This window comes from Silene latifolia, chromosome X (genome assembly GCF_048544455.1).
Source record: "Silene latifolia isolate original U9 population chromosome X, ASM4854445v1, whole genome shotgun sequence".
NCBI classification, from domain to species: domain Eukaryota; kingdom Viridiplantae; phylum Streptophyta; class Magnoliopsida; order Caryophyllales; family Caryophyllaceae; genus Silene; species Silene latifolia.
In genome coordinates, this window is record NC_133537.1 from 17,039,348 (window position 1) to 17,060,816 (window position 21,469).

Here is a 21,469-nt window from a genome sequence, read left to right on the forward strand (position 1 = left end):
CTGTCATGACTCATGACTCTCTGTATTACATAAGAATGGACGACTTTTTCATCATTTATGTTGGACCTAGCTTCATACTTAACAGTAATCAAAATTTGAATTATTTGTGAATAAACTTGATGTTTCTTAACATGTAAGGCTAACTGTATGTGAGCTAGCTAAGGGCCGAGCCATTTAGTTTTGATGATGTTTGAAACTCGTCAGTGTAGGTGTTTTATGTACAGTACAATGTTGCATATGTGTGTAGTTCCGCAACTAAATTTCCATTTCTATGCATTTATATGTGCTCGCCTCAACGGTTCTGAAGAATGAATGAAACAACGGGGATAAACCCATTTCATAAGATCGACAGACAAACAAAGCATTAATCGGGGTACACACGACTATTCTTTTTCAATGTTTAGTCTGAACTTTCGAGTTTGCTATATGGAGTATCGCTTGAGCTACTCTGCCTTTTGTTTTTCTGTTTTTGGTTCCTTTGTATTAAACAGTTGATACTCATACCTGGGTTTAAGATCAATTGATCATTATCAACATTCAGCTTATTCTCTGTTTACAAGGGCTTCAGTGGCTATATGAGTACCGCTAGGTTCAAATGGAACCGTATCGAACCTCACTTCGTTTCCCAGCTCCTTGAGCTCCCTGAGAAACAGGTTGACTGCTCCAAGAAGCTTGACTTGCTGTGGGGTTGTTGCTCTCATCTAGTCTTTGATAAGCCCTCGATCCTCCGGACACCTATCATCACAAAAGGTTTGAGTACAAAATAAAGGGACCGACATGCAATGATCATGTGTTATTGCTACTGAAGTAACCGAACACAAAGGCGCAAGGAACGAAACAAAGGCAAGCGCCTTATGCACACGAGGTGCACCGTTTGTCAACCAAGTTTGTATTTTCAATATAAAATATTGTAGAACAATGTCCGTTTTAGATTATAAAGAGGGCCAACATCGAAAGAATCAAATGGAAAAATGATGGAATTCGCATAATGGTGCACATTGCTTGTTGCGCCTTGTGCACAAGGCACAAGGCGCCTTATATATGAACTTGTAAAGTAAATTTTGAAAGAATTCGTTATAACCGAATCCTGTGTCCCTCACTACCTCCTTGTCAATGTTCCCCGGGGATTTGGAGGGAAGACAGGAACATTCAATCTGAAGGTAAATGCATGCAAAATATGGCAAACAAAATGATCAGAAAGAATGACTCACAGTTTGTAAAAAGGCCGACAAATAGGTCATGCCTGGCAATGCGTCAAGCCCATTCTGCAGCCAATTGACAGAGTGAGCATATTATGGTATAAAAGGTTAAAGAGTGGTAGAGTATAGTAAGGCAAAGAAACCTTACCTGGTTTTGCACCCGTGATTTGTAAATAAAACCCCCACAGCAGAACAGGGTCAATGAAACAAAGATTCTGCACAAGATGGTGGAGCACAATGGCCAATAAAATTACGTGTCAGAAAGGGATATAAGAAGTATAAGAAAAAAGAAACGGATGGGAAGGGCAAGGGATGCACATCTATGTTACTCAGACCCGGTTCGAAGTATCCAAGTGAGGAACTCAAATATTTATGGAAAAAGGAGTGTTTTGGCCTAACACGAAAGGTCCATGTCGCTTACCCATGTCCGACTGCCGGGACACATGTACGCAAGGTTATATGAAGAGTCGGAGTAACATAGCTGCATGGATTGAAAGCTACATGCACACAATATATTCTACAGATTTGGGAAGCAACCACAAAATCTAAAGAATTGGTAATAGCTACAAATCTGAGAAAATACGGTATTAAAGACGTTATAATCACTGAATGCATACATGCAAGATATGATTCCAAATATAGCCCATCCTTTTGCTGTCTCCGTCCTGTTATCCTGCCTGTGATCTGCAACATTTAAAATCATGGCTGAAAATGTGTGGCTTCCAAGGAGCTATACATGTCAAGTCATCCCCAAACCACAAAGCAACAGACTACAGATTTCATACCACACATCTTTGTAAGAGTGAAATTTATTGGCTCATAATGCTCCACGGGAATTGAAATTTCAACTTCATAAGGTGAACTTCGTGCTTCCTCACCTGTAATTTCAAAATTTTAGAAACAAATAACACTGAAAATAATACGAAAACCTTCAGCCATACATGTCCAGTCTACCGTCAAAACAGTTGGTGATAATGTTGTTGGCGGTCTTCCTGTAGCACCAGACCCTGATAAACGAACTTCTAAGCCTTTCTCTGGGAACACCTGCAGATGAGGTTGAATGAGCGGAAAATTAACCAAATCGTCTTTAAAAGAAAAATTCGTTTTACAACAATGCTAGATTGCTAGTTAGTAGGGGTGGGCAATTGGGCATAATCCGGTCCGGACCGGAAAAGTGAACTGGTCCGGTCCCCGATCCAACATTTTTAAAGATTCCGGTCTTGGACCGGAATTTTCCGGTCCGGACCGGAAAGACCTTAACTATTGTATTTTTTAATTTTTTTTAAAATATTATATAAAAAACAAGTGTACGCCAATCCAACCGGCATTCCGGTCCAACCGGTCCGGTTTTTTTGGACCGGAATTTGAAAAGGAGGGTATGTAAACATAATTCCGGTCCAACAGGTCCGGTCCGGTCTTGGACCGGAATTTTTCCGGTCCGGTCTCCGGTCCATATTTTTTTGGATTCCGGTTCCGGTTCGGACCGGTGCCCAGCCCTACGTAGTTAGTGCATGATAAGTGGGGCCCAAAGTAGAGGCTGCATTTACCTTAATAGTTGGTTTTTGCACCAAAGTCGAAAGAGATGCAACTGCAGTCGCATAAAGAGTTACGCGAGTCTGCTCTGTGTTGAAACTACAAGACAAAGATCACAAACCTGTCAGTCTTCTGAAAAAGGGAATTTTAGTACTCTCAACAGTCTCAAGTCTTAACAATCTCGGACTATAAAATTTTACACGGAAAGAGCCCAAAGCACCAGGGCTATAAATATCAATAGCAAACATACTGTCATACCTGAATTCATGGTGAGTCTTCTCATAGCCAAACTGAGTCATGCCATCGTAGACCTAGCATTAAAAGAATACTTATTGACCAAATTGGTAGATAAAAAAAAGTATACGAATTTATAAACAGACTACAGAGTCTCACAATTTCCCAAGACCGTGGATGAAATCCAATGGTGAATCCTTTGAATACTCGAGGACCCTGTTTCTCACATGGTATCGCAAGATCTACAAGAACTCTACAAGTAAACATATACGGATGGAGTAATTAACAAGTTAAAATTCATAAGAGAAGCACTTGAAATCTCAAAAACATAGTTCAAAACCTCAAAATTAATAACAAACGCACATTCTCTCATGCTATGGACATGAAAATGGCAGAATACTGTTACTTGCACTACTCACTGTTCACACGCTCATAAATTCCACGTGTGAAAAAACTCACTTTATCACTCAAAAATAAACAACACTGAAGGTAAAGGAGTATATTATTTATTCAATAGCATTACCTGCAAGGAGATTCATATGTAACATTGCATATACATCCAAGTTCACCTGATATGTTATGATGAGAAAACACTGTCAGCTAAAAAAGATCAGTGATAAATGACAAATCATAATACGAGAAGGCTTGTACAACAATACACAACCTTTACATTGTCTGCCCGAACAATTTCCGCATATGATGTTCACCTAAAAGTAAGGATGAGAAAGCAAAACAAACAATACGATGAAACATTTAAAACTAATTAACACCCATTTTGATGGTATTTCATGTATGTACAATTTTACAACCCATTGATCAAATGACTAACCTGAGCGGTGCGACCCAATTTGTCATAACTTTGCTCACAGCTCATAAGATCACCTTTGTTAAACTCCTGCATGAATACAAGAGATGTAAATCAAAGAAGAATTTTTATAGGGGAAGAAAGAAGAGACAGACCAGGCAATAGGCAATTGTGAAACAAGGGAAATGTACAATATACAATTCAAGTCTTCCATCTCTCGTAACAGAAACTGACAAATATTTCAAAAGCTTGATGGATCATGCTGTAAAGTTTCTCAGGAGCTATGCAGTACAAAAATCAACGGCAAATCATATTTTGCATAATTGACTTGAGAGAGGACGGGGGCAATGAAGAGAAGTAGTTGCCATCATTGTGGTTCATAAAGTAACTAAAGAATATCTAGGACTTTCAAGAGGAAAGGACAACAAGAGCAAAAATAAGTTCGCAAAAATAAAAAGTTATCATAAGAAATTAATCTCAATCTCAATTTGATCAGGAACAGAAGTACAAAATCAGACATACATATACAGAAAGTAGTAGAATACGATATTGAACAGCAGCAAGATTTATCTTATAGTGTATCTGTCCAAATCACATTTGATGCCCTATCTTATTTTGAGTGACACTTTTTCCTTCTGTCTATTGACTCTATTATTAGTGTCATTGACACTTGACAGTAACAGGAGCTCAGTACAGTAGTGCACTGATACCGAAGATATATTATTCTTTTACCACAACGTGCTGCAATGACTGAGATCAGGCCGCGAAGACCGATTCAAACTCAAGTCTCAAAACAATATTATATTATGATTATAAGTAATCAGTTAATAATGATCCGTACTTCCATAGAGTTATAAATGCTGACAATTTTTGTAAATATTTTGGTTTAACGATATGAAGTAATCCTGCAGTGGATCTCAATATTGGCATGGAAAGTAAAGAAGATACTCCATAAACAACAAATCCTATAAAAAAAAAAGAGGACCTTAATGATAAAGTTAATGAATCAGTTCATGTTAATGTAGCTAAAAGAAACAGCTAACATCAGAATAAACTACAGTAAAATGTTAGATTTGCCATGACAAAAAAATGCATAAATTGCAGGTAAATGACTCTTGTTACCGGTTAGACAATACAAGAAGCAAAATATAGTTAAAAAGTCGAGAATTACCTGAACAAAATTAACATGTTTGGAACCAGTAACAAAGTTGCTGAATCCATCGAAGCGGCCGAAATCGACATATCCCTGCAAAAACAGAAACAGGGGAAACACGAAGGTGTATAACAACTGCAGCAATACATTAAAAATGCACATTAATTCCAGAGGAGAGGTATCCTGACTTGTGAGTTGTGACTCTTTCACAATTCTAATCCTTCCAAATACTAGCAAATTCGTAGAATCCAAAGTCCAAACTCACTTTGTGAGAGCAACTTGTAGTATCTCAAATCTTTTAAAACCAATTTGTTTTGTACCATCACCTAGGTCGTCCAATTGCCACTTCTAAGCAAACAATTAAGTGAATAGCGGCCACTAATGTCAAGTAGACGTAATGGTTTCTATGGAATAAAAGAAAGCTTAAGAGACAAGTGTATTACTGTTTGTGATCTACTCTCCACGTCTTTGCAAAATCGAACGACCAAGTCTGAATCCTACATCAAAATAATGATCGAAGATTACATCAACCCCCAAAAACTGAAGACTTGTATATCTTCTGGTTGTTACTTGTTAGTTATACTCGTGTTATTTATTGAATTTCTGCTGCCGCATAACATGGCGACCACTTTGTAAGGGTAATGAAGTTCAACAAGCCGGCATTTGAGGCGATATTGACTGGATTTTGAGGAGATGATAGTCGAATTTAAAGTTCAATGACTGTGATCGGGCTGCTGCAACCGTGCTGAGGAACAAAACTAGAACTAATAGATAACCAAAGTAAATATGTACTATGGTTGTACTATTGGTAGATAACAAAACGAAAATGTACCTTTCCCTCATATTCAAATAGATGGCCGATCCAGCTAGTCTGAGCAATAGTAAAGGACATAGCAGTTTGAATATATACACAGAAATATTGATGTCAATGCATAATATAACAGAAAATCCAACAATCACCAATGTTGCCGAGCAAGAGGCAGAACCACTTCAGTAATAGATTTCCAACCAAGACAATATTCAGGCAATATTTGTAGCAGTGAATCCAACTTCCATGGAAGTTTTATAGTAGTATGGCTTTAAACTTACATATGTAGGATCTAAATGCATGGAAGTACTTGATTTTGGTTCACCGGACTTTCATTTACAGATTAATTGATTAACCAAATAAATTAAAATGTCAAAACACTCAAACATGATGAGAAATAAAGTCTAGAAATTTATCATGTCAAGCAATCGCCATGATCAAACAATGACTGATGTCAGGAGTTGTTGTCACAAATCAGTAAATAACAATAGGTTTAGCTAGTTATTATACAAAACTAACCCCTAGACGTTCAGCACTTTGGCTCCCAACCCACAGTTATGATTCATGTCCTACCCTGCTTGCTCATCTAACGTTATCTATTGACTCTCCACCTACCACGGGTCAGATCCCTTAGCAACAGAGGGCACAAAAAGGTCGGCCAATTGACCAATAAACTCCAATATTCAGCACAATAGGTGCAACAGAACCAAACAGAAATACAGAAGAATGTCATTTCTAAAGAGGATCTTCCACTGCATTCATACATGTGAATATTATTTACAAGAAATTTAGCATCACAAATTTCACGCTTCACCATTAAAGGAACGAGCCTGGTGTTGCACAATAAGATAGTTTGTGCAATTCTAAGACTAAAATACAAGGATACAAAATCAACGACGTGGCTGGAATTATCAAGAGTATAGCAATTTGACATCGGCGCCGCAATGGAAGCAACTCCAACAGCCAATGAGACCACAACTAATACACCAGTAACAAGAAATGAAACAGGTTATAAACCCCATTTTACTTGCAAAAAACTGAACGATGTAGTAACTGAAGATTCCAATATAATCAAGTATAATAGATTAAGATGTTCATAAATCATTCAAATCGTTCCAATATAATCAAGCCACATGATGTTTAACAATCCCTAACACTAACCCCTTTGTTTGGACAGAATGCAACAGAGGGGAAGGAAGTCCATGCATTCTATGAATAGGATATCTGGAGAGAAGAGGAGGAAAGGGTAATGGAGGAACGGAAAGAGAGCGGGAGGAGTTCCCTTCAAATCTTTCCTACGTTGGAAGGATTTTGATTTATTTAGTGGAGGGAAAATGGAATTCCCCCCTATTTTTATTCCCTCTAGCCTAATTTAATATCCAAACGAGTGAGATTGCATCCCTCCTCCCTCTTCTTTTCTTCCCTCAAAACAAAGTTTAAGGAAAGGTAGAGGCTCAAAAATCTCTCGTTTAGATAGCTAACGAGTAGAGTGAGGTGGGGAAGGGGAGAAAACGATTTTTTGGGATGCATTTATCTTAATCACTACCTAATTACCTAGTGCCTTCTATTCACCGAAAGAGTGTAAATTCTTACGAGTACTTTCTTTTTATTCTGATTCCTCCTCCTGGCCTCACTGTCCATCGCTTATCCATTTCTCCTTCTCCTTACCCCTAAATTTCTCCTTTTTTTCCTTACGTTTTTTTTTTTTGCCTCTCTCGTGATTTTCGCTTCCTTTGCATCCTCCTCTTTGCTAGCCAAATGAGTAAGGAAATTCTTTGATATTCTGATTCCTCCTCCTGACCTCACTGTCCATCGCTTATCCATTTCTCCTCTTCCTTACCCCCAAATTTCTCCTTTTTTTTTTGCCCCTCTCGTGATTTTCGCTTCCTTTGCATCCTCCTCTTTGCTAGCCAAATGAGTAAGGAAATTCGTTGATTTCTTCTCTCGCATTCCCTTCCCTATATGATGGTTCCAATCACATGGAAAATAGCTTTTCTAATTGCAAAACTACGGGTCATCCATAAACAATCTCTCTGGGTTTCAAACACAAATAAAGTATGCGTATATTTGATCCCTTTTACACAATTGTAGGCGTTGAAACATTGAGGTATGTTGTTGTAGTAGCTCATTCAAAAATGAGGATTTGGAAATAAATGAAAGGAAGGGAGAGTGAAGGATCCAAATTCCCTTGTTTGGTTTGAAATAGAGAAATAAACAAATGGAAGCATCCATTTCTCCTTCCTTTTTTAAATCAAATTTCTCATAAGATGGGAAAATTCGGTGTGAAACAAAAACCTCCTATATGCCTCTACCATATTCTATTTCCCTCCCTTCTCCTCTTACATTCTACTTAAACTAACAACAAGTACATAATTGGTAAGATTTAACCGTAAGTGCAATTTAACAATTCCATTTAATAATATGCGGAAAATGAAAGAGAGAAAAAGGGCTGACATTTAGGAAGGGTAATTAAACACACAGCATGAAGCAATTGCAAAATCTATGCAAACAACGACCAACTAGAAGTACAGTTGTTTACAAAATCTAGTTGTCACAACAACGCCTACATATCCAATGAGTACACTTGATAACTGAATCAACTACACAACATATTCACCACATTAGGGTACACATTCAAACCTACTAATCCCTCTGTCGTAATTTGACATTTGATTAAATACCCCTCTGAAAGAATGAAAAAGATAAACAAGTGATTTGAACGGCGGGAGTAACACAGAAACCATAAGTTCATGATTTCGAAGGCTTAAATTCTTCCCTGAACTTAAAAAATCATGCTTCAACATGATCACAAACATCAAAAGAAACACAAATGCGCAGCCGAAAACTGGTCTCTAAAATTGCATACCCAGTAAAACCAACATGAAGAATTGCGGCCCGAATTCACGACCAAAACTCTCCCCTGACCTTAACATCTGTAAACAAAAACATGCCACACTTTCAAAATCCAAAACTAACAAAACCCCAGAAAATAATCAAATTAATTCTACATTCCAACAAATGGGCAAATGGGCATTCCAAATTTGTCACAACCTTACCTTTCCGTTGCGCTGATAAAAATTGTTACTAAGGTTGTATACATTTTTCGCGAGGAGTATTTTAATGAAACGTAAAAAATCAGTTGTGACGAAACAAGTATACAGGAAAATCAATCAAATAAATAAACAAGATGTATAGATATTCGTAATACTGAGAAATGTAATAATATGATCATATATAATCAAGAAGTATTGATTACCTTAAAGTCCGTGAGAAAAATGTAGAGGTTAATTTGTGAGCCAGGTTCCTGAGATGAACTCGGCAACGATAATTAATCGGCCTCCTCCAATAGCTATCAAGTGCGTAACGACGTCGTTTATCGGATTTTAGAATTAGATACTTTGATGGACCCGAAAGTAGTAAATTAGATACTTAACTCAGGGGTGTTTGGTTGGAAGTTTTGGAATTGATTCAATTCATTCTAATGTTTGGTTGGAGGGTTTTAGAATGAAGATAGATACTAATAAATTCTAACTCCATTCCAAGTTCCAACCCCTTAGAATATCATACTCATCTATATACCCAAGTTTCTAACTTCATTCCACCTTGTTACTACTAATATATCCATTCCAGAGCCGAACCAAACACATATGAGCAAGTATGAGTTTCTAACTCCATACCTCTATGGAGTCTAATCGTGAGATTTAACCCCTTAGGTTTCAAGTTGGGTGATTAGACCCCTTAACTTTTGGAAAAAGTGAAATTAAGCCCCATATCAAAATCTCACGAGAAATTCATTTTCTCATATCGTAAAAACTGAAATCAGTTATAGTTTTTTTTTAAAAAAAAAAACAAAAAAATCGTATTTTTAAAATGTAATATCATTATGTTTTAAATTCTGAAAAAAAAAATGAAATATTTTATTTTATTTTATATTTTTTGAGAAAAAAATATTTTTTTATTAAAATATTTCTTTGTTACCTAAGAAAACTTTAGTGTTTAAACAATTAAAACCAGGCACTGTTAGAATATTTAATAATATTCGAGTGGCCTAAGTGTTTCGGGTTTAACTATAAGTTAAGTTCATATTAAATATTACGAGACTTTAATATAAAAGACGACACTGTGATGGATCGGTCTCGATTAAATGTTGTTCCGAGTGTAATTCCAGAGCAGTTATTTGTTACCACCCGTGCTTGTAGAATGACGTCCTTGATTGAATCCTCCTTTCGGTCTCCTGAAACAATGAACAAACTGAGGGCTCGGCTTTGGCCGAGCGTACTCACTCCGACGCTCAAGTCAGTGGACTTAAAGAGATAAGTTGTTGTTACTTGGCGAAGTATATTTTGTAGAGAGATAAGGAAGATATTACCAGATGAATAGTGATTCTTAGGTTAAATTGTGGATCCTTTCCTCAATGAGAGTTGAGGAGTATTTATAGACTTTCACCTTTTGTCACGTAGTGGCCAAGTGGCTAGCAGGTGGAAAGACTGTTCTACCCTCGGCCGAGGGACCCATGGCAGGCCGGCGGGCCCTGTTGACTCGCCGCCGAGGGGTCTTGGATATGAGTACGCGGATATGTGCCCCGGCTGGCTAGTTGTCCCAGCCGAGATCCAAGAGACAGGCCGACAGGCTGCGTCGGTTAGGCTGTCTAAGTCGTTGACTTGCTGTGGATATCTTTGACCTTGCTCAGTATGTTGACTCGGTCAGCGGGTGCAGAATATGCCCCATCAATTTGCCCCCAGCGTAGTCTATGCCGTGGTATGGACCTTCGATAAGTGTTGAGCGTATTCTGCCCACCTACCAAATTTTCTGCCCCGACTTCTTCTACCTCGGCTTGGTTCTGCTTAGGCCGTACCGTATCATATCCCCCCTCCACATGGATGTGTAATGGACATCAGATGTGGGAAAGAAAGTGGCGAAGGCCGAGACCGAGGTTGTGAGTGCCGTGCTCTTTTGATTGCCCCCAGCCGGTGCTGCCAAGCTTGGTTTCGTCAGCGGGCCGTTGGGCAAGTAGATACCAAGGAGCGTGTTTGAAAAAGATACGTCGATTGGCATTCTGTCAAGGAGCGTGTTGAAGAAGCTTTGTAACTGTTTGTCGATTGACATTCCATGGCTGCATGCTTGACATGTGTCTCGTTGCGGATTGGTTGACGCTTCATGGGCTTTGCCCTGATTGGTCGGATTGAATGGGCTTTGCCCTATAAATGGGAGAGTTAGCCCCTGAATTTTGGCCTTCCAAATTCATTTTCTCACAAATTTTATTCTTTCTAGCCCTCTTTGACGAAACTTCTCTCTAGCTTTCAGAATCGTTACTCCGGCGTAGCACTTTTCTTCAAGGTAAACAAACAAATTTTTTAGCTTTTTCATTGTTAAGTTTTCGTTGTGAATCATGTCTTCTGCTGATGCCGGTCCTAGTAACCGTGCGCCGGGGGGTTCCCCGTCGCGTCTTGATGAGGAGGAGATACTAGACGCCATCCCGATAAGGTCTGGGGGCCCTAGGTCTCCTTCTCCCGAAGTTGATCCAAAAGCTTTGGAGGGTTGGGAGGATGATGATGATGTTGATGATGACGATGATGATCTTTGAAAGGGCTCGTCCTAATGAGGGGAGGCAAGACATCATGGATCACGGCGACGCCTCGTAAGGTCCGCCTTTGACCGAGCTTGGACCCATAAGTTCGCCTTGTTGTTCGGCGAAACACTTTTCGAGGGCCATTTCTATTTCGGCGGGGGTACAAAATTGTTATCCCTGAGGAGGGTCAGGCCGTCTGTTGCCCTCCCCTGGGTTGCACCGGCAGATACATCCGCAGACCTGGAGTACGGGCTCCGGTTTCGCTGAATGAATACGTTATGGCATCATTAGAGCCATGAACGTCGACGTGGCCCACCGCACCCGTTGGCTATTAGGACCATAGTCGGCTTTGTCTGGCTCTGTCTCTTCAAGGGGGAGGTCCCAACGGTTAATTTATTCCGTCGGCTTCACCACCTTCGGCCGTCATTTCCTGGTCGCGTCGGATGGTACAGCGTGCAAATGGAGTCGGGTTACGTCTCCGTTGATAAGCTTTCCTCCTGCAAGGACTGGAAAGATCGGTGGGTGTACGTTGAGGTGCCGGATGACTATCCGCTGCCCCGGTCCTTCCAGCACCAAGTTAATTTGCGGTGCGAGAGTAAGGCAGAGCATGACAAATGGGTCACCCGGAGTAAGCTTAAGATGGACGCCAGCAAGGTCCCTCTTAATGCGGATGAGAAGCTGGCGATGAGGCTTTTTGAGGCGGAGAAGAGTGGGGTGCCGAAGAGATGGATTCCCCCGACGCAGATCATTCTTCAGGATGAGCTGCTCTGCCATGTCGGCCTCATACCGGCCCTAGCACAGGGTGAGTGGGGTCGGTGTGAGGCCCATCTCTGCTCTCAATGTTTCTGTTTTTTGAATTTTGATTTATTTCTTCTACTTAACTCTTGCTTTGTTTCCTTTGCAGACCACTTTGGACCGGACCTGTCTGAGGATATCCTCCGGAGAATGGGGCTTGCCAAGGACAAGACCGTTGCTGATTTGCATCCTAAGGCTCTAGCCCGTGATCGCAGAACGTCGCCGAATGACCTCATGGATCAGCAGCTGAAGGGCTTAAATGTGGAGGCGGCCCAGGCGAAGGTTGCTGGTAACATGCCGCGCCGAACGCGGAAAACAAAGTCTTCGGCGGCGACGGCGTCGACATCAGTTCCACCTCCCATCCCTTCAGTCCAGATAGAGACGGTGGAGGTCGTTGACATTACCAACGGGGGGGACTCCGATGCGGAGGGATCTCCTCTTGTCCGTAAGAGGAAAGAGCCTACCCCTGCCGCTAATGCTTCTGCTGCTACTGCCGCCACTACTGCCGCTACTGCTTCTACTGCTGTCGGCAAGGAAATGCGTCCTTCGACCAAGAAGGCCAAGCATGGTACAAATCTATCCTGTGGCTCAGACTTAGCCGGTTCATTAGGCGTTCCTGATGACAGGCTCTCTGGTATGTCCATGTATGTTGACGCGGATGCTTTAATTGAATTTTTTGTAGATCAATCACGCCGTCTTCCCGGTCACACTATTAAACGGCGTGCGAGAAGAAAACTGCGCAGTGAGGCAAGTGGTCAAGATGCCACCGTTGTCACCTCCTACCCTCAGCCTACCCCCTTACAGATTAAGTCGGAGGGCCTAAGTTTGGCCAGGTTCTTTGTCGAAGTGGGCCGATACGGCCGGTGCTCTTATTGTGGAGCAAGAGAAGGCCATTTTGAAGCCGCCCACAGCTCGAGCGGCTCAGGCTTGAACTCGACGCTGCGAACAAGGAAGCTGAGAGGGCCAAGGCTGAGGCGGAAGAGGCAGTCCGTGCTGAGAGAAAACTCAGGGAGGACGATGAAAAGGCGGTCCTCGCTGAGAGAGCCAAGGCCGAGGCTGCGGCGGCTGAAGCTGCTAAGCTGCTGGAGGGGCGTGACCTCGTTCAGAAGCACGCCGACCTTTATGCTAAGCAGAGGGACGAATGGAGGGGCATGTTTCAGGCCTAGGGGAAGGTGGTTCGGAATAAGGATGCTATCATCGCCCAAAGGGAGGAGGACATTGAGACGTTCCAAACCGTTATCCTCCCTAACATGTGCGCCCACGGGACTGGCCGAAGAAGCCGCGGGGGAAGTGATTGGGGAGCTCTTTCCTCTTGATGGCTCCTTTCCGTGGGACAAGTTTGACGAGCTGCTTGATGACAAGCTCGAAGCTAAGGAGAAGGCCGCGGAGGAGAAGGCCAAAGAGGAGTTCAGGGTGAAGAAGGAGGAAGAGGAGGCCGCGGAGAAGGCGGCCCGTGCTGAAATTGCGAAGGCGGCCAAGGAGGAGGCTGAGAGACTGAAGGCAGCTGAGGCTGCTGAGGCTGAAGCTTCCAAGACGGCTTCTGGGTCACCTACCAAGGATGATGCTGCTACCGTCGCTGATGGCGAGCAACAAAGAAGAACGGGCATAGGGAGACGGGCGGTTGTCACTGAGTTCCCTAAGATCTCGGATAGCTTCACTGTTCGGGGCCAATTATTAAGCCTTTCCTCCCTGCCATCTTTTGGCGCTTAAATGATATGTCTGTAACCTTTTGCTCTTCTTTTCCTTGTTTTTTGTAAAACTTTGGTAGGTTGTGTTTTGGCTTATCCCTATGGGGACGGCCGTCGTATGTATTCTCCTCACTTGTAATCATTTTTAATAAAACTTAATCTTTTTGGGCCCTCGGCCTTGGCCGGGGCTTTGATCACAATCCTTCACTTGCCTTCTTGTGTTATTAATTGAGCGCTTTTTCGTTTTTACCTTTGGCCTGGCCGAGGCAGTTAGAATGTATAACTCAACTGTGTTTAACGTCTTTTAAAACATGTTGGCATGTTGGTCGCTTCCTCTTTCACTCTCGGTCTAGCCGAGGCGTCGGAATTGCGCTTCCCAACCGCCGTTGTGAACATGTCAGCGTATCGACCGTTGTGTCCTCTGCCAGGCCTTCGGTTGGCCGAGGCGGCTAGAGGTTACGGCGCGACAGCGTTCGTATCTGTAGACATATTGATCGCTTCCTCTGCCAGGCCTTCGGTTGGCCGAGGCGGCTAGATTTGCGTCTTAACTGTACTTATACGTTCCTAAGGCATGTTGGTCGCTTTCGCGAGTATCAATTGCGCTGGTAGTGATCGCCGCGGCGTCTACTTCTTGGGGTGTTGCCCGGCTTGGGCGTGGCATCTACCTCGATATGACTACGGTGGGGATAAACACTTTGATGGAAAAATTGGGTGATTCTTCATTAGATATAAACATGCGTTGGGGTGCCAACAACTGTTTTGGACACCTCCGCCGCTACACAAAGTATTTCCTGAGATTGTCAGTGTTCCAATGGCTCATCAAAGGCACACCCTCCATGTCGGTCAGCCGGTATGTACCCGGCCTCATTTCTTCAACCACTTTGTAGGGACCCTCCCAGTTGGCCGTTAGTTTACCATGAATGTTTCCTTTGTTGGTGGCGGCCGACTTTCTTAGGACTAGATCCCCTACTTTCAAATCCCTTTTGTGGACTCTCCGGTTGTAAGCTCTTCTCATTCGGTTTTGGTATACTGCCAAGTTGAGGCGTCTTTGTATCTCGGCTTTCTTCGACAGGTCTAGGAAGGTTCTTAAACCTTCCTCATTTTCAACCGGGTTAAAGGTGGTGCATTCGAACGTCGCACCGTTGCTTCAACGGCGGGATCGCCGGACCAGACTAGGTGGAATGGACTGCACCCGTTGCTTCTTTCTCCGTGGTTCGCAGGGACCACAGGACGTCGGGTAGTTCATCGGCCCATCTTCCCTTTAGGTCTTCAACCGTCTTCTTCAAACCGTTGAGGATTGTTTTATTGGCTGCCTCCGCCTGTCCGTTGCTCTGTGGGCGGCAGACGGAGGAGTATGCAAATTTGATACCAAGTTCTTCCAACCAGTTCATTATTGTGTCACTCCAAAACTCTCGGCCGTGGTCAAATACCATGATTTGGGGTAACCCAAAACGAGTTATGACATTTTCCCAGATTACCTTTCTTACGGCGCAGCCGTCTTCTTGGCCGGTATCTTGCTCTCTACTTCAACCCATTTGGTGAAGTATTCAACGGCGACAATCAAGTACTTTCTTCCTCCGGATGCCGTTGGAAATGGTCCTAGTAGATCCATTCCCCACTGTGCAAAAGGAAGGGGACTAAGTACCGGCTGCAGGTCTCGGGAAGGTGCATCCATCCCCCACTGTGCAAAAGGAAGTGAATCTGTTTTCAAAATGATGTGCTCCGCCCCGGCAGCCCTAGCTAGCTCGACTCCGGTTATCACCGCCTCGTATTCGGATTCGTTGTTTGAGGCCGAGAAGGTAAATTTCAAAGCGTACTCAAACTCGTCCCCGTTTGGGCTGATGATAAGTATGCGGCTCCCGAATGTTCGCTCGTGGAGGACCCGTCGGTGTATACTTCCCATACTCCGGGTTTTTGCTCTTCTTGGTATGTGCACTCGGCCAGAAATCGCGAGTGCCTGTCCCTTTATCGAGGGCCTCGGCTTGTACCGAATGCCGGCGGATAGCTCTACCGCCCATTTGATGAGCTCACGGACTGTTCAAATTTTTCCAATGCTTTCTCCAATGGCTGGTCGGTTAAGACCGTCACGGGATGTGCGTCGAAGTAGGGTTTCGATTTCTTGCGGCAACGACGACGATGAAAGAAAGGTCGCTTTTTCAATCAGGCCGGGTAATTTCTTTCGGCGGGCAACAATGTATGGTGACAAAGTAGATTGGGTGTTCTTTGTTTGTCTTCTTCTCTCGATGATCACGCACGACCGACCGTGGCCGAGGTAATCGCTATGTACAGATATAGCGTCTCCCCAAAGATCGGCCGGACGGGGTTGGGAGAGTCCGAAGATGAGCTTTCGGTTGCTTGAAAGCCGTGCTCGCTCCTCCTCCCCCAGTGAAGTCTTTATTCCCCTTCAATACTTTGAAGAATAGGGTGCTCTTGTCGGCTGACCGAGAGATAAAACGGGCTAAAGCCGCCATCCTCCTGGGCCAACATCATAACCTCTTTTCTATTCCTCGGCTCCGTCCAGTCCCCGATGTGCTTGGACTTTTTCGGATTGGCATCAATTCCCCGGCGCCGACAAGTACGCCGAGGAACTTACCCGCCGGACACCGAAGTTGCATTTCATTGGGTTGAGCTTCATCTTGTACTTCCTTAGTGAACAAAATGTCTCGTGTAAATCGGCCAAGTGCTCATTTGTCGACTTGCTTTTACAATAGCATCGTCGACGTAAGCCTCAATGTTTCGCCCTTTTTGATTTTGGAACACTTTGTCCACCGAGTCTTGTGTAAGTTGCGCGGCGTTCTTCAAACCAAACGGCATCATTTTATACATGTATGTGCCGTTAGCAGTGATGAATGCGCATTTAGGCATGTCTTCCTCGGCCATGAATACCTGATGATACCCTGAGAAGGCGTCCAGCAGGCTCAGCATAGTGTAGCCTGCCGTCGCGTCGATTAAACTATCTATTCGAGGCAAGGGATAGCAATCTTTGGGGCACGCTTTATTAAGATTGGTAAAATCTACACACATCCTCCACGCCCCCGATGACTTCCTCACCATTACAACATTAGCTAACCACTCAGGATAAGTACAAGGCATGATAAAGCCCGCCGCTAGTAATTTGTCTACCTCGGCTTTGATGGCCTCATCCTTCTACCGAGGAGTTCCTCATCCTTTGCTTGACGGGGCGAGCGGTGGGGAGTACGTTCAGCTTGTGAACAATTACCTCCCGGCTCACGCCTGGCATCTCGGCCGCTGAGTAGGCGAAGACGTCTTTGTTCTTCCTCAGCAGGTCTAGGAGAGCGGCCCTGAATTTTGGCTCCAGGTTGACACCGACAGTTACGGTGCGCCCTGGGTCAATTTCCACTTCTTCGGTCTCGGCTCCTTCGACCATGCCGACAGTTGCATCCATGAGGTCGCCCTCCTGCTGCAAGGATGGGCTCTTCCCCTTCTCTGACTTCTTTGCCACTTTGAGGGATTGCATGTTGCACCCTCTGGCAGATATCTGGACGTTGACCACCTCGTCCTTCTCGTTCTTTGAGACGAGTTTATGCGCTTCCCCCCGGTCCGAGACATATATCGTGTCGGGCCCGGATGGACATTCTTGCATCGGCCTCGCTCGAGTGACTCGGCCTATGAGAACGTTGTAGGCGGACGAGCCGTCAATGACCACGAACTCGAACGGGACGTTTTTAGCCGCATTCCCCTCGCCGAACATCTTTGGCGGCTGATTGACCCCGGGGTACCAGTAAAGGCTTTAAAAAAAAGCACATAACGGTTGGTGCGAGGGCTCAAGTCTTCAACCTTCGACCGAGGTTGAGAAAGCACTCCCGAACATGATGTTCGTGTAGGCGCTGTGTCAATCGGGCACCTCTTGACCAGGTGGTTGGATATGTCCAAGTGGACTACAAGTGGGTCGTTGTGAGGGGCGATGACTCCCTCGTAGTCCTTCTTTCCAATAGTCATGTCGGGGGTGTTGGAAGCGGGGTATTTGTTTTGGGCACAAAGTTGATGGCCCGATACGGACTCGTTCGAGTGCCGTTTGTGCCCATGAGCGGACCACCGTTCTCGTTGCCCCGATGACAACATGGATTACTCCTATCCGTTCAAAGACGGATTTCTTATTTGAGCCGCCGACATCAGTCTTTTGGCCTTTGGCAACATATTTGCCGAGGCTCCCCTTCCGGATCAGATCTTCGATGGCATTCTTCGATGCGGCGTTGTCGATTAAGTGGCGGTGTGGCCATGGTACTCACAAAGATCTTGGCTCGTGTCACCGTCCCCCTCGGCTGGGGGCCTTTCCCACTTCTCGACCCTCGTTCTTGCTCGGGCGAAGACCTCGCGGCAGATACGACTAAGGGGGTGTGGCCATTGAACCGTTTTTGGTAGTATGGTCTGAACTCCCCGGCGCCCGCCGAGTTACATTTCTGGCAGATCGTCGCGACCGTGACCTATTATTGTCACGGCGTCCTTCGTCCGGGTTGTCCTCCGGCGCTCTTTCTCTCTCGAGTGCCGGCCTCGCTGGGGCCTACCCAGTTTTGTGGTAGTCCTCCACCTTTATGGCCTGGTCGGCCATTTTCCTGGCGGAGTCTAGGTTCAAGCCGCCGCACTTGATGAGCTCATTTTTTAAGTCTTCTCTCGGGAGGCCTTTCATCGATGCGAAGGCCGCGATTCATTTGCTCACGAATCTGCTGAACCTTGGCGTTGAACCTCTTTACATAACTTCGGAGAGACTCGCCTCCCTCCTCGTTTGATAGTCGGGAGATCCGATGTCTCGACGGCCCTCCTCTTATTGCAAGAATCTTTGGGCAAAAATATGTCCCTTAGGTCGCCATAACAGTATATCGACCCATTGGGCAGCCCCTTGTACCAGCTTTGTGTCATCCCATGCAGTGTCGTCGGGAAGACTCGACACCAAACCTCATCAAGTTGCTCCCAAACCGACATGTAAGACTCGAAAGCCTCGGTGTGGTCGGTTGGGTCGCCTTCTCCTTTGTATGATATGGGTGGCAACCTTAGCTTAGTCGGCACCGGAGTCTCTAAGACATAGGGGTTGAGGGGCTGTCTAACCACGTGTCGAACGACACGCGGCGATCGGCTTCTCGCATCCCTAGTCCGGCTCCTCTCCCCGTGGCGGGAAGGGCTTCTTCTCCGACTCTGGTGAGTCGGGCTTCTTCTCCGACTCTGGTGAGTCGGACTTCTTTCACTCCTCTGGGGCATGCCTCGTCGGTGCTGCGGCGACGCCGTCCTCCCGCGAGTGCGGGAAGGACTCAGGTCTACCACTAACACTGGGCTCCCAGCGTCTTGACAGGCCAGCTTCTTCCAAAGTGCTCGTTCAAGTCTCTCTGAGTCACATTCAGGCCCCGGTCTCCGGGACGGGTGCCGCCGCTCTTGTCGGAGTGACGATGTGTGAGCCGGCGTGCTACCTATTAGGTCCAGGAGTAGCTTCAGTTTAGCTGCATCAACCACATGTCCCATGATGGTGACTTGGTCGGCGGGCAGCGGCGAGTCTGGTATTATTGGCATCCCGTACTCCGGTTGAATTACTCGGCCGGTGGAGGGCTGCGCCACCCCAGAATTGTGGACGGTATCATCTTGGTCGAATTCGGTTTCGTCAGTCACGAATACCTCTTGTTGTTTCGACATCTTCTTAGCTTTTTGGGTGGGTTTTTGTTTTGTGTTTTTTTTTTTGTTTGGGAATGAATGTGACTAGCTTCTAGTATCTTATCCCCACAGACGGCGCCAATTATTCCGGGTGTAATTCCAAAGCAGTTATTTGTTACCACCCGTGCTTGTAGAATGACGTCCTTGATTGAATCCTCCTTTCGGTCTCCTGAAACAATGAACAAACTGAGGGCTCGGCTTTGGCCGAGCGTACTCACTCCGACGCTCAAGTCAGTGGACTTAAAGAGATAAGTTGTTGTTACTTGGCGAAGTATATTTTGTAGAGAGATAAGGAAGATATTACCAGATGAATAGTGATTCTTAGGTTAAATTGTGGATCCTTTCCTCAATGAGAGTTGAGGAGTATTTATAGACTTTCACCTTTTGTCACGTAGTGGCCAAGTGGCTAGCAGGTGGAAAGACTGTTCTACCCTCGGCCGAGGGACCCATGGCAGGCCGGCGGGCCCTGTTGACTCGCCGCCGAGGGGTCTTGGATATGAGTACGCGGATATGTGCCCCGGCTGGCTAGTTGTCCCAGCCGAGACCCAAGAGACAGGCCGACAGGCTGCGTCGGTTAGGCTGTCTAAGTCGTTGACTTGCTGTGGATATCTTTGACCTTGCTCAGTATGTTGACTCGGTCAGCGGGTGCAGAATATGCCCCATCAAATGTAATTAAAGTACGGGAATTATTATTCCCTCTTACCTTACCCTAATATACGTCCTCTTTCACGAAAAGGTACGATCGAGTTTGATTGTGCGAAAAGGTACGTAATATATTTTATATATACTGCAAGTTAATTAATAATGATTCATCTGACAAAAACACAAACATATGTACCATTTAAAAAGTGAAAGGGTGAGACAGTTTCTTTCTCCATCATCAAGAAACATTAAGGAAAGGGTTAAGGAGGAGAATCAATCTGTTATACTTCTTATTATTGTATTGAGTGCGTCTGTAAGTCATGGACCAAGGTTAGTTCTTTATTCCGTCTATTTGATTGTATTAGGGTTGAATTAATTCAAGTCTATATTGATTCTTGGGACTGATTTCATTAGCGAAATCATAAAGTATATCTTTCATTTAGTATCAGAGCAATTTAGATTTGATTAATTTACCTATAAAAGAATTGCCATTCTGATTGTGTGGGTTCATGAATTGACTGTTGTTTTTGTTTATAGTCATTGATATATTTATCAATTGTTGGTGAAATTGTATTCATGTGCAATTACCATTTGTTTTGATTAAAACGGGTAGTGACTATGATAAACAATTATGGTATATATTAAAAATCATTGATGGTGAACCTTTTGATGGCATAAAGGATTAGTACAACAATGGTCAAAATTCTGCACATACGTTAAACTGTATGAATCACTTCAATTTATTTTTATTGCTTTGTGTACTGGGTATCATGTCAATTGAATATGTATGTGATTATGGCGTACATCACAGTCATATAATTTGGGTTAGTGGGTCTTACTTTTGGATATGACAAATGAATGCTCACAATTCTTTTAATGAGACATCATACACTTCCGCTGTTCACGTCTTATTTTATGGTGAATTCAACCACAAATATGAACGTCCTTTTGTATTTCTGTATAAGTTGCAAATTGATAATAGGGTGTTGTAAAACGAAAAGTTTATGCAATTTTTTTTTTGCATTCAACGTTTTGTTTTATGGGCTATTAAAGAAAAACAGTCCACTGATTTGTTATTCGTGTAAGTACATTCCATTGCATTAGTGACATTTATGTACTGTACTGTGTTAGATGCATAATGAAAATAAGTCGATAAATGATACACGTTAGAGTATTGGGCAATTAGTGTTATGAAGTATTAACACATTGAAAGATAATATACCATTAAAGTTAAATGTTTATTTTTTTTCATATGACATGTTAGTCACCAAAGTGGCCTTGTTATATTATATTTAGACATTTAAAATAAAAGTTATTAGTTGATCATGATTAAAAGAGATGTATAAATGACATTATAGATCGATTGATCAATTATTTTTTTGTCA

The 21,469-nt window shown here is 43.8% G+C and overlaps 1 protein-coding gene across 3 annotated transcripts; it reads right to left on the minus strand.

The window, feature by feature from the left end:
* Positions 1-305: 305 nt before the first annotated feature.
* Positions 306-9,321, minus strand: LOC141623040 (uncharacterized). Of its 3 annotated transcripts, none has more exons than XM_074439074.1 (18): positions 8,989-9,321; positions 8,599-8,665; positions 6,619-6,710; positions 5,757-5,795; positions 5,368-5,421; positions 4,943-5,017; positions 3,796-3,861; positions 3,631-3,673; positions 3,490-3,535; positions 3,126-3,219; positions 2,991-3,043; positions 2,747-2,831; positions 2,141-2,243; positions 1,985-2,077; positions 1,817-1,883; positions 1,348-1,414; positions 1,212-1,265; positions 306-735 (listed from the first exon to the last, which is right to left on the minus strand). In XM_074439074.1, exons 2-18 carry the CDS (start codon positions 8,663-8,665, stop codon positions 592-594), a joined length of 1,242 nt encoding a protein of 413 aa, XP_074295175.1. In that variant the 5' UTR covers positions 8,989-9,321; the 3' UTR covers positions 306-591. The 3 variants fall into 3 exon arrangements, with proteins under 3 accessions (XP_074295175.1, XP_074295176.1, XP_074295177.1); XM_074439075.1 differs by lacking the exon at positions 8,989-9,321 and adding an exon at positions 8,789-8,938; XM_074439076.1 differs by lacking the exon at positions 5,368-5,421 and having other exon boundaries at positions 8,989-9,079.
* Positions 9,322-21,469: the final 12,148 nt, after the last annotated feature.